Here is a 13,812-nt window from a genome sequence, read left to right as displayed (position 1 = left end):
GTTGCATGAGATTTCTCTGAATGTGACTCCAGTGCAGCCAATGTCAATGCCCGCTTTAGGTATAATGGCAGGAGCATCTTCTGGATGTGACAGCTCTAACGTAGTTCCACCTTCGACATCGCCAAAACAACCGCTATGTGAATGTCGGCTAAAGCGGATCTGATTGAATAGAGCCCTGAGTCATTGTTTTTGATATTGTGACCTTCCGTTATAAAGCTTTGTGGATTGAGGCCAATACATTCTTATCAGTTGTTTCTTCATTGCATTCACCTTTCCTTATTTATATTGTGGATTGTGTTTCTGTGCACCAATAAAAGCTGTTGATACATTTTTCATAAGGGAATATCAAGTCTGAAATTTCAAAGTGGAAATTGCAAACTTTAGAAGCCTTTTTAAGTGTCCTGCATTATAGGAAAGTTATCCTGCAACAGGGTAATCAAATAAAAATCCTACATATGTATAATATAGTTTGATGAATTTATTTATGTTTTGAGAAGACAATTGCAGTTTGAAAACACATTTACTGTTTGGCAAAAGGTCTCCTGGACTCTGTTTTGAAAATCGACCACATTGTTCCAATAAATGCTTGTAGGATTGAGAAAAACTGTAATATCAGGAATGCCTTGAGGTGTTTAATTAGTGTAAGACGTCTCTTGCTTTACATACATTCAACCGAATTCCAGACTGGCCATGCAGTTCTCACCTGCCACACGTGTTGTCAAAATATGTATAGTAAAATAAATAGAATACTAACACAACACATGTATAGCCTAAGAAATGGCATTTCATTCATATAAAAGAGGTGCATTGTGTTGCCTATCTTCACCCAACTGCTTGCTTCCAAATGAGACATTTTCAGCACCATGGACAGTGGGGGAGGGAGGAACATTTTCGGTGTTGCCTACTACAACATCGTATTATCATAACAGTGTAGAGATTTGTTGTTTGCGAATAGTCTGTCCTGTGATATGGCCAATCATGTTTCAGAGGGGCGGGAATCACCACGCAGTCCCTCTGTAGCTAAGGTGGGTGGTTCTTCAGGAGGGAGTAGCGATTGAGCGGGATTTGGGGAGATGTGTTTATAGCTCTGAATTCCTTTCAATTCTCAGTCAAGAAATTTGAGAGATTCCTTACGGCTTTTCTTGCGGTACCTATAAAGACAATTACCAAGTGGAAGAGAGACGCGCATTCCGAAGCTCATCACTTTTGTCGACTCACCTGCACAAGCGGTGAACAGGAGAGGCACTTGCCATGGATCAGGAGAAATACTTACCGGAGCTGATGGCCGAAAAAGATACGCTGGACTCCTCGTTTGTTCATGCGATGCGTCTGCTTACCGAAGGTAACGGGTCATTATGTTGGCTGGTTCTGAATGTCAATTATCAATCAATGTGTTGTAGATGATTTCACGGGTTTTGTCTACTAGTCCATTGTGTTCACAGGCATCAGCCACACTGTATTTGTGGAGATGAAGGGGTGGATACCTGTACTGATTAGCTACTGCGTATTTGTTGAGCACAATACTGTAAATAGTGGATTTATCTGTAATAATGAACCAGACTAATGTAACCTAAGGTGTGTTAAAATTAATTAGGTAGCCAAGCTATTATAACTTATTAATTCATCGGTGTTGGCAGTGCCATCCGAGAGAGAATACAGGACATTTTACTGGATTTGTAAGGGAGACAGATCGTCAGAGAAACTTTCCCCAAGTTAAATTCAATGTCGACCTCAATTCCGTCTTACTAAATAGTACTATTTTCCCCCGAATATATGACAGCTTGTCACTTCATGTCAGACTATCGTCACAGAAGCTCAGATGAAGATAAGACACACACACACACACACACACACACACACACACACACACACACACACACACACGCATGCACACACAAACAATATTTAAATAGAGACTTGACTGTTTGAATGGCAAGTCGGGTTAAGTGTTCTTACACTTTTAAAAGGGGTGAGGGGTGTGTTCCTACAGAACATTTGACCTTGGTGATTCCTTTATAGTGGGGCTTTGCCATCCTATACATTCCCATCCCAGAGAAGTAGCCTAACTATTGCCCCAATGGACCAATCCATAGAAGCAGAGATTTTATGCTTCAGTGGTGCTGATGGGTGACTTTGGCATCAGGAGATCTTCAGGACTGTAATTTACAGTGGTTTTGACCTCAGTGAAATATCAAATGTGACGTGTTCCAAAACATTTCACATGTGAAAACATGGTTTTGAATCATTCACATGTGACATTTCACATTTGCAAACTCATTTTCACATGATTTTACATGTGAAACATCACAATGCCAAAAATAACAGCAATGGCTAACAGTGTTGTTTCATGTTATCACATCATGATTTCAAGCTAAACATTGCCTGGAATTAAGTTAATCATCACGCGATTATCTGACAACACCAACTAAAAAGTAACAGTGCTCAGGGACACTTGACATTAGGGCTAGATTTAATCAGATCAAGCACGCGATTGCGATTGCTGACACCTGCATAGCTGTTGTTTTGGCGGTGTCAGAGGTGTAACTGCGTTAGACCTGTTAAACTGGTGAGCAGCTGCTTGTGTGGTCATTGTCACAAAGCTACACCTGTCCTCCTCGTGTTAGAATTCTAGAACGAGGAAGTGTAGGCTATATAGAAATAATGACACTTAAATTTTAAATCATTAAAGAAAATTAGGATTTCTATCAGCCTAATCAAGATGTAGATTACATATCACAGTGTTCCAACTTCTAAACAAGGCTGCATGGAATTTCTCTTAGTACAGCTCTGTGCAGCCAATTGCAATGTCCGCTTTAGGTTTCATGCCAGGGAGTCACTTGTGGATTTGACAGCTCTAACCGGAGCCACCAAAACAACCGCAATGTAGGTGTCCGTTAGCGCAGAGCTGATAGAATCTAGCCCGAAATGTGCATAAATGCTCTCGGGATTTGAAATCGAAACCTTTTGGTCCGGAGCGCATTAATGTCTCAGCAATGCCACCAGATGGTTATTTGTTAACAAGAACATATATCCACACACTCATTAATATGTGTACGGTTGCAGTACAGTGTTGTTCCCTGATGTACAAAAAGGCCAAAGATACACATAAGAAGGACCTCCTGGGTGGTGCAGTGGCTGTGCCACCAGAGATTCTGGTTTCGAGCCCAGGCTCTGTCGCAGCTGGCCACGACCGGGAGGCCCACAGGGCGGTGCACAATTGGCCCAGCGTCATCCGGGTTAGGGAGGGTTTGGCTGGCAGGGATATCCTTGTCCCATCGCGCACTAGTGACTCCTGTGGCAGTCCGGGCGCAGTGCACGCTGACACGGTCGCCAGGTGTACGGTGTCTCCTCCGACACATTGGTGCGGCTGGCTTACGGGTTGGATGTGCATTATGTCAAGACGCAGTGCGGCTTGGTTGGGTTGTGTTTCGGAGGACGCATGGCTCTCGACCTTCGCCTCTCCCGAGTCCGTACGGGAGTTGCAGCGATGAGACAAGACTGTAACTACCAATTGGGGAGAAAAAAGGGGGGGTAAAAGATACATAAGGTACCTTCAGAGGTACACATAGGAACTCACACGGTACTGGTCAATACATTTTAGGGTACATGTGGGGGCAATCTAGCATAATTTTACAATTTTCTACCCGATATAGTCAATATAATGCTGTGTTCGTAACCATGTGGGAGGTGGGAATTCACCAATTGTGAATTTGTGAATACCAGTTCAATGCATTCATGTGCTTTGAACTCATTGAGAAACGCCAATTGGCTAATGGCCAACAAGCTGTGTCAACCATTAACTTAAAGTACAGCTATCATGCTTGTAAAGAAAATGTAGAGTTCAAAAACCATATTAATAGATAGCTTTTTATATATAATGTTTTGTTGTTAGATTTAACTGCCGAAAATTGCTGTTATCAAGGTCATTTCCTTAGTAGGTGATCAGCATGTGGAAGAGGTTAGCATGTGGGAGAAGTTCCCACTAGTACTTGGTTACGAACAGAGCATTAGGTACACCCATTACTGCACTTTGAAATGTAGGTGGGGGCAATGTGCTGGCAGTGGCTCATTAGCATATTTGGGGGTAAGGTCTAAAATATATTATATTTGTTCCAACAATCAGTGGATGTGTTGAACCAGTTTAAGTGGTTTTATCATTATGTTGATGAAGTTAAAGCACTTCTTGTGACACTGTTGATTTTGCAATCTTTGTAAGAACATGTGATGCTCAAGCACTGCGCAGTTAAATGGGTACTGTGCATTTTCAACAAGTTTAATGGCTGCTGGTTCATAGGAAGTTCATAGTTATAAGTCGGTTATTGTCAAATTCACAGTATCTTATTGTAGCTAATCCATCACTCACTGACTTGACGGTTTGGCAGGTAAGGGAGCATCACAGTTACATGGTGATTAGCAATACATTTAATATCATATGGTTCTTTGGTATCACATGGACTTATGTCAGCCTTTAACAAGGTGGCAGAACTGACAGTGTACAAAATGTATGTTTATGAATAGCCTAGAACACATTAACTGGAATGACATTCCCTTTCATGGGAGACCAAAATATAGGTTGCCACTGTTGCTGCCAATCAGCAAGTGATGTGCATGTTGTCAGGAGAAATGTCAGTACGTTATTGTGACTTTTACAGTAACTTACTGACAAGATGTTTCCAGTTAAGAAATATCAAATTCACAGTAACAAGCTGCCGTTACTGGAAACAGCACAATAGTCTCATTACAGTGCAGTTCATTACTGACAAATTCTCTGACCAAGGAGGTACTCAACTTGCATTGGCATAACCATCAAACCCTTAAACTGATACAACACTTCCACTGATGGTTGACATTAATATTTGACCACTCCCCCAAACATGCTAATGAGACCAAACCAGTACATTGCCCCCACCTTTAATGGAAAGTGCAGTGATGTTCGTAACTTACAGTATATTTAAAATATTGGGTAGAAAAATCCCCCATACCTACAAGGTACCGAACTGTACCATTTGAGTGTATATGTGTACCTGTGAAGTGTACCTTTGACCTTTTTGTAACCCAGTGTACAACAATGTACCCTAACTATACCCTTATTTTTTGAGAGTGTGTTCCAAGCAGTAAGGAGGAACCTGGTGGCACTGTAGAAACATCAATGCACTCCTACTCAAGACATTGCAAGTTCAAATCCCCAAAGAATGCCCTTGAGTCCTGATAGTTTTATAATGATGTTATGTTGCTGGGGATAATTGTACAATTATTTACTTGATTCTGGGCAGCTTTTAGCAAAGTGCAGAAATGCAGTCTTGCCAATAAGTCTGTGGCCATATCTCTTTCACACTCAAAGATCTTGTGGTGTCGTTTCACTGTAGCAGGACATTTCAGTTTGCTAGTGACCAAGAGGTTATTAACTCAAATTCAATTTAAGGATGAGTCCCAATTGTGTTTAAAGTACAAGTTGTTATAGTAATTGACAGAAGAATACAGCAGCATACTGTTATTTTAAAGAAATAAACAGCTTCAAGTTGTTGTATACGTTTACTTTATTTTTATTGCAACTTTAGGCAAAGTGCAGAAATGTATTATTGGCAATACATAGTCAATATATAGCCAATCTCCATTATGTCCATAGACCTGGTGCTTCAGCAGGATCTTCAGGAAGCTAGCAACCAAGAGGGAGTTCAAATCCCAAATGAGGTTTAGTCCCAAATAATCATCATACTGTCCTTTAACATTAACACCTTTTAATGTATTTTCACAGCAACTTGATGAAAACCTCCAGGGGACCATGACACAACATTCTGAGAATATCCTAAAAACATATTTGGGGATGTCCATGGAACAAACATTGAACTAGACAAAACCTGTAGGGGGACCATGATAATTTAAATTGAATGTATGTCAATTAAATGACATTTGACATCTGGGCTTTCACATGTGCCCAAATTTTGTCACGTGTAATTTCATGTTCTCACATGTTGAAATGTTGCATCCCAGTGTTGTCACATTTATTTCAAATTCATTTAACATGGGATCATGTTATCACATGTGGCTTCACATGTAATCACATGAAATTAATGTGGTCTTACCGTAAGAGTCAGCTTGTTCAGCAATTTAATAAGACAAAAATAGTTGTAATTCAGAAGCTGACAACTAGACCTCTAAGCCATGTGTCAATACTGTCTTTAAAAAAGGTGTGCCTCTATTACCCTTGGTACAAACGTGCTATTGCCTCCGCTGCTACCACTACTGTATCAGCAAAAAGAAATCAGCCTCTTGAGGTTGAAGAGGCGCTGTTGCGCCTTCTTCACCACACTGTCTGTGTGCGTGGACCATTTCAGTTTGTCGGTGATATGTACACCGAGGAACTTAAAACGTTCCACCTTTTCCACTGCCGTCCCATCGATGTGGATAGGGGGGTGCTCCCGTTGCTGTTTCTTGAAGTTCACAATCATCTCTTTTGTTTTGCTGACATTGAGTGAGAGGTTGTTTCCCCGACACCACACTCTGAGGGCCCTCACCTCCTCCCTGTAGGCTGTCTAGTCGTTGTCGGTAATCAAGTCGTCTGCAAACTTGATGATTGAGTTGGCCACGCAGTGGTGGGTGAACAGGGAGTACAGGAGAGGGCTGAAAACGCACCCTTGTGGGGCCCCAGTGTTGAGGATCTGCGGAGTGGAGATGTTGTTTCCTACCTTCACCACCTGGGGTCGGCCCGTCAGGAAGTCCAGGACCCAGTTGCACAGGGCGGGGTCCACTCCAGGACAACGACCCTAAGCACACAGCCAAGACAACACAGGAGTGGCTTCGGGACAAGTCCTTGAGTGGCCCAGCCAGAGCCCGGACTTGAACCCGATCTAATATCTCTAGAGAGACCTGAAAATATCTCTGTAGCGACGCTCCCCATCCAACCTGACAGAGCTTGAGAGGATCTGCAGAGAAGAATGGGAGAAACTACCCAAATACAGGTGTTCCAAGCTTGTAGTTTCATACCTAATGAAGACTTAAGGCTGTAAGGAGTTTCAACATAGTACTTAGTAAATGGTCTGAATACCTATGTAAATGTGATATTATTTAAACAATTTGAGAACAAATCTGTAATGTAATAAAATGTGGAAAAGGTCAAGGGGTCTGAATACATTCCGAAAGCACTGTATAGGTTTTGTTTACAAAATCTATGTATGAGTATAAGTTAATGTAAATCATTGCATATAATCAGAATAGCCTATCGGGATTTTAAGATTAGACCAGCTATTACTAATGTCTGAAGGGGAGAAAATAGTCCATATGTGTGTAAATTGCTCCTTCCCATTAACTGGTAGAAATAATTAGCAGGTGATAATCTACTGGGTTGATCAGGGTCTCTCTTCCCACATTGCGATTCTGTAAGGAATTCCACAAAGGTTCTAATCAGTAATTTGCATGGAGACACCAGTGAAATTAATTTCATTGGCAGTGGACATTTGTCTTAAGGAGCCACTGCATGTGATAAGAATGTATCACATCATAAGATTTTAAAGGTTTACTCACAGGGATGTAGACATGTAGGGCTATTTGCTGGTGGAGTTGCACAGAGCACCTTAAAGGGGCTGTGCATATTTGCTTTGTTGTGCTTGTCAGGAAGTGGTAAATAGTAGTGTCCTACAGATGAGATGGGAAGTCCCAGAGACAAAAAGCTATTGGTTACCTGCGATGTGAGACTGCCATTCACCTGGACTGATTCTGTATCAATGCTCACCAGTGTTCTTCAGTATAGTTATAGATCTTGAGTGGTGTGCTTCTATCTGTAATGCACTCACCTTGAGAGAGCCAGTGTGCACATTCAATTTCACCTTCACAGACAAGAGGTAGCCTACCTCTCACTGAAGCAAGTGTTTATATGTGCTTAGCAGATGACATGAGGAATGTGCTTAGCAGAGGACCTGAGGAATGTGCTTAGCAGAGGACCTGGGGAAAGTGCTTATCAGAGGACCTGGGGAATGTGCTTAGCAGAGGACCTCGGGAATGTGCTTAGCAGAGGACCTGGGGAATGTGCTTAGCAGAGGATCTTGGGAATGTGCTTAGCAGAGGACCTGGGGAATGTGCTTAGCAGAGGATCTGGGGAATGTGCTTAGCAGAGGACCTGGGGAATGTGCTTAGCAGAGGACCTGGGGATGGTGTGATGAGTTATAGTGCATTCAATGCATTTATAGTGGTTGGCTGGCCTGTGGCATTCAACCCTTTGTGCCCCCATAGCTGATGCCAAACATAGTGAACCTCAATTGCTTCAGGTGTATTATAAACTGGGGTGGTTCGAGCCCTGAATGCTGATTGGCTGAAAGCTGTGGTATAAGCAATAAGGCACAAGTGGGTGTGGTATATGGCCAATATACCATGGCTAAGGGCTGTTCTTATGCACTAAGTAACATGGAGTGCCTGCATAAATCCCTTAGCCGTGCTATATTGGCCATATACCACAAACCCCAGAGGTGCCTTATTGCTATTATAAACTGGTTACAAACGTAATTATACCCACGTTTTGTCATACCCATGGTATACAGTCTCATATAACATGGGTTTCAGACAATAAGTATTCAGGTACACTATAGGCCACATACCACACCCGCTCGGGCCTTATTGCTTAAATATAGGATAGGAAAGTAATGATATGAATAACACTGTGGTGGTCAAAATTGGAGCTTGCTATGGCTCACGGCATGTGCATTTATATGAATTGATAATTGCAGAGTTAGTTTTCATTATTGCACATTATTGTGTACTGTACGTAGGACTGCACTATTATATATGTTGGAAGTTATATTCATCATGCTAGGAGATACCGTTCCCTCTACTTTGGTGGTCAATGTGTCAAAGAGGTGGTAAAAGGTATCATGGAATTATACACTGAGTGCACCAAACATTAGGAACACCTTTCTAATATTGAGTTGCATTTCCTACCTTTTGCCCTCAGAACAGCCTCAATTTCCGGGGCATAGACTCTACAAAGTGTCGAAAGCGTTCCACGGATTCTGGCCCATGTTGACTTCAATGTTTCCCACAGTTGTATCAAGTTGGCTGGATGTCCTTTGGGTGGTGGACCATTCTTGATACACAAGAGAAACTGTTGAGTGTGAAAAACCCAGAAGCGATGCAGTTCTTGACACAAACCGGTGCGCCTGGCACCTACTACCGATGTTCCCTCAAATTTTCTCCACCACTGAGCAAATTTCAGGTCTGCTGAGCGCAGATATGAACAAAATGTGCACATGTGGCTACATGCAGCTCTCGCTTTGATCTCAAAACAAGCGCATCTACTCACGACCGCTCATGCTGTAAACACAATCCAGATCAAAGTAAATGGCACAGATCCATACATGCCAAGGGCTATGTGGTGTGATTTATGATGGCGAAAAACACGAATCGAACCGCATTATTTCTGCCTCATGCACAAATTTATGTTGTTACTCCTACGAACAGAGAAAGTGAAATATTCCTTGACATTAAAAAATACCCAAGCTGCTAATAATAACAACAACGCAAGCTTATATATACACATTCCTACTCATTCATTACTGCTGCAGTGCTTGTTGTAGTGCTGAGTGGAAATAGGAAGAACACAAATTTTATGGCTTGTTTAAGTGTTGAATACAAAGTGTTGACAGTGCTGAGTAAATCTTAAACATGAACTCATTCATAAAAACAGCAGCTCTTTGACATATTCGTTGACAGTCTCTCTCTAGTCATGGTTTTAAAAGATTTGAAATCTCACAGTATAAACTTTGCTGTAGCTTTCTTTTATGCCTGCTACGTTACTCCAGACACAGTAATCTGAGCCAACTGATTGGCCAGCGGTAGGCCTATAATGCACTTGATTTGCTCTCAGGGCCCGCCGGCAAGGCAGAGTTTGTACCTTCAGACACATTAAATGTTCAAAATGGCAACAGTTCGCCTTCCCGGCGCGCAACCTGAGATGAATAAAAAAATTAAAAACACAATAGGAACACAAGGCTTAATCGTTGGGATATTTACAGAAATGTTTGGCGATTGACTAGGAATGCACTGGAGATCGACCAGTCAATCACGATCGACGGGTTGGTGACCGCTGCTCAAGAAAGTATTCTGTGTTACTCTTGCCCATTCACCCTCTGAATGGTACACATACGCAATTCATTTCTCAATTGTCTCAAGGCTTTTGTCACATGCGCCGAATACAACAGGTGTAAAACTTACCTAGAAATGCTTACTTACAAGCACGTAACCAACAATGCAGAGTTAAGAAAATATTTACTAAACTACATGTAGGTGTGGGTAAACTGACTATGCATAAATAATAAACAGCAAGTAGCAGCAGCTTTAAAAAAGGGAGAGGGGAGTCAATGCAAATAGTCCGGGTAGCCATTTGATTAACTGTTCAGCAGTCTTACGGCTTGGGGGTAGACGCTGTTAAGGAGCCTTTTGGACCTAGACGTGGCGCTCCGGTACCGCTTGCCGTGCGATAGAGGAGAGAACAGTCTATAACAGGGGTGGCTGGAGTCTTTGACAAGTTTTTGGGCCTTCCTCTGATACCGTCTGGTATAGAGGTCCTGGATGACAGGAAGCTTGGCCCCCGTCATGTACTGGGCCATCCGCACTACCCTCTGTAGCGCCTTGCGGTCGGATACCGAGCAGTTGCCATACCAGGCGGTGATGCAACCACCATGCTCTCGATGGTGCAGCTGTAGAACGTTTTGAGGATCTGAGGACCCATGCCAAATCTTTTCAGTGTCCTGAGGGGGAATAGGCATTGTTGTGCCCTCTTTACAACTGTCTTGGTTTGTTTGGACCATGATAGTTTGTTGGGGATGTGGACACCAAGGAACTTGAAGCTCCAGTACAGCCCTGTCGATGAGAATGAGGGTGTGCTCGGTCCTCCTTTTCCTGTAGTCCACAATCATCTCCTTTGTCTTGATCACATCAAGGGAGAGGTTTGTGTCCTAGCACCACACTGCCAGGTCTCTGACCTCCTCCCTATTGGCTGTCTCATCGTTGTCAGTGAATAGGTCTAATACCGTTGTGTCGTCTGCAAACTTAATGATGGTGTTGATGGGAGTACAGGAGGGGACTAAGCACGCACCCCTGAGGGGCCCCCGTGTTGAGGATCAGCATGGCATATGTGTTGTTGCTTACCCTTACCACCTGGGGCGGCCCATCAGGAAGTCCAGGATCCAGTTGCAGAGGTAGGTGTTTAGTCCCAGGGTCCTTAGCTTAGTGATGATCTTTGAGGGCACTATGGTGTTGAACGCTGAGCTGTAGTCAATGAAGAGCATTCTCACATATGTGTTCCTTTTGTCCAGGTGGGAAAGGGCAGTGTGGAGTGCAACAGAGATTGCGTCATCTGTGAATCTGTTGGGGTTGGATGCGAATTGGAATGGGTCTAGGGTTTCTGGGATGATGGTGTTGATGTGAGCCATGACCAGCCTTTCAAAGCACTTCATTACTACAGACATGAGTGCTACGAGTCGTTAGTCATTTAGGCAGGTTACCTTGGCGTTCTGGGCACAGGCACTATGGTGGTCTGCTTGAAACATGTAGGTATTACAGACTCGATCAGGGACAGGTTGAAAATGTCAGTGAAGCCACTTGCCAGTTTGTCATTGCATGCTATGAGTACACGTCCTGATAATCCGTCTGGCCTTGTGAATGCTGACCTGTTTAAAGGTCTTATTCACATCGTCTACAGAGAGCTTCATCACACAGTTGTCCGGAACAGCTGGTGCTCTCATCCATGCTTCACTGTTTTTTTGCCTTGAAGCACGCATATAAGTTATTTAGCTTGTCTGGTAGGCTCAGGTCACTGGGCAGCTCACGGCTGGGCTTCCCTTTGTAGTCCGTAATAGTTTGCAAGCCCTACCACATCTGACGAGCCTCAGAGCCGGAGTAGTAGGATTTAATCTTAGTCCTGTATTGAATCTTTGCCTGTTTAATGGCTCGTTGGAGGGCATTGCGGGCTTTCTTATAAAAGTCTGGGTTAGAGTCCTACTCCTTTAAAGCATCAGCTCTACCCTTTAGATCATTGCGGATGTTGCCATTAATCCATGACTTCTGATTGGGGTATGTACGTACAGTCTTCTTTTTATTGGCTGTGTCTCAATCCATAACATCCCCCTATGTTGGCCTTCCGCATCTGTGATGGAAGATGGCCGAGCTACAGCGGTGTTTGTTAGACCATGAGACAGCTCGAAAATGGGTCTTCTCATGAAAACCTGTGTAGCGTCTGAACGGCTTGGCCTACTAATGTGACGACTTTATGGAAAGGTGAGAAAATGATGGTGTTCTCCGTTTTGCGCTACAACCCCCATACGTGTCACGGGACTCGTTTGAACGTAACCCATACAAATGAATGGATATATGGAGGTAGTTTTGTGCCAACAAAAATAAGGGGTTAAATGTGTAAGAAAAAAATATATAGATATAGGACAGAAACCTTAATCCTTATGATTTATTTTTTGACTGTCTTTCCTGACAATTATGAATATGTTTTTCCAATGCGTTTCTATGGGCTATAGTAGTAAGTAATTCAATATTTTATCAAATTATATTTTTTCAATATACCTAAATGAGTCCTAAAATTCAAAATCAAATAGCTAAATTGTGACCTTCTTAAAACAATTCCATGTTAGCTTAATAGAACCCCCCCCAACAGTTTAGACTTTTAGAGGTTAACCTGTCTCCTGCCCTTCATCTACACTGATTGAAGTGGATTTAGCAAGTGACATCAATAAGGGATCATAGCATTCACCTGGATTCACCTGATCAGTCTGTCATGGAAAGAGCAGGTGTTCTTAATGTTTTGTACACTCACTGTAGTACGGTACATAGGTCTAACTATAACGAAGGCCTTATAATAACTACCACCATGAGTCAGGATCATTGTAAAATATGTCATTATAAACAATTTGATCTTTCATGTCTCATGACGTCACAGCTGTTGAGGTTTGATTCTAATAGTGTGTTATAATGGCAGAGAGAAATAGAGAACTGCACATTCAGAAAAAAACAGAGAGCGCTCTGAAGGTGATGGATATTGTTGCTAATTTTGGATGTTCATTCCTCAGGATTAGGCATATTAGCCAAAGATCATTGGCATGCTGTCATTTGAGTGTAAGTAATCAGCGTTTCTAGAAGAATATTATATTATTGCAGGGAAAATGAAGGAGCAGTTTACCAGAAGCCAGTAATTACAGGACAACATTTGCATCAGCTGAGGCATTAGCTGAATAATGTGCTGTAATATTATCCCCAGTCATAGTGATACCCAAGTAATTATCAATAATAATCTTTAATGCACACATCATCTTTACATTAACAAACAAAGACGCATAATGGGTTTTAAACATAGACTCATGTCCTTGTACTAATATTCTGTATTTTGTTAAAGGTCCAATGCAGCCATTTTTATCTCAATAGCAAATCATTTCCGGGCAACAATTAAGAAAAATAAACTACATTTCTTAGCGAAGAGCAACTTCTCAAGCAAGAATTCTCCTAGAATTGTCTGGGAGTGGTCTGAGTGGGGAGGGGAAAACTGAAAACCATCTGTTATTGGCAAAGAGGTTTGGAATAATAGATGGTGTTCTCTCTCCCGACAGAGATCATTGCAGTGCGTTCTGCATTTTTCATGCTGTTGTCCCTCAGATTATTTGTAAACATTCGTCTTTTTGCTTTGTATGCGTTAGCATACCAATTGTATTAAAAGCACATATTTTTATATGCATTATTCAGACACTGAACTTCAGTAGCCTCCCTCTCCTCACCTAATTAGTTGGGTGTGTGAGTTCAAGTGAGCCTAGTATGTGTGGTCTC

At 42.3% G+C, this 13,812-nt stretch overlaps 1 protein-coding gene across 2 annotated transcripts in view; it reads left to right on the top strand.

The window, feature by feature from the left end:
• The first annotated feature begins 1,041 nt into the window (after positions 1–1,041).
• The window catches only part of LOC115113054 (KH domain containing, RNA binding, signal transduction associated 2), a 116,139-nt gene continuing 103,368 nt past the window's right edge, over positions 1,042–13,812 (top strand). For both annotated transcript variants that reach the window (XR_003861070.2, XM_029640260.2), the window contains exon 1: positions 1,042–1,342. Coding sequence is in view for 1 of the 2 variants with exons in the window: in XM_029640260.2 (XP_029496120.1) it covers positions 1,252–1,342 (91 nt within the window). In the remaining variant the exon portion in view is untranslated. The remainder of the gene's footprint in view (positions 1,343–13,812) is intronic.

The sequence above is a fragment of the Oncorhynchus nerka genome, linkage group LG28 (assembly GCF_034236695.1).
Source record: "Oncorhynchus nerka isolate Pitt River linkage group LG28, Oner_Uvic_2.0, whole genome shotgun sequence".
NCBI lineage: Eukaryota > Metazoa > Chordata > Actinopteri > Salmoniformes > Salmonidae > Oncorhynchus > Oncorhynchus nerka.
The sequence above is the reverse complement of the archived record's forward strand: the minus strand, read 5'-3'. Positions and strand labels throughout refer to the sequence as shown.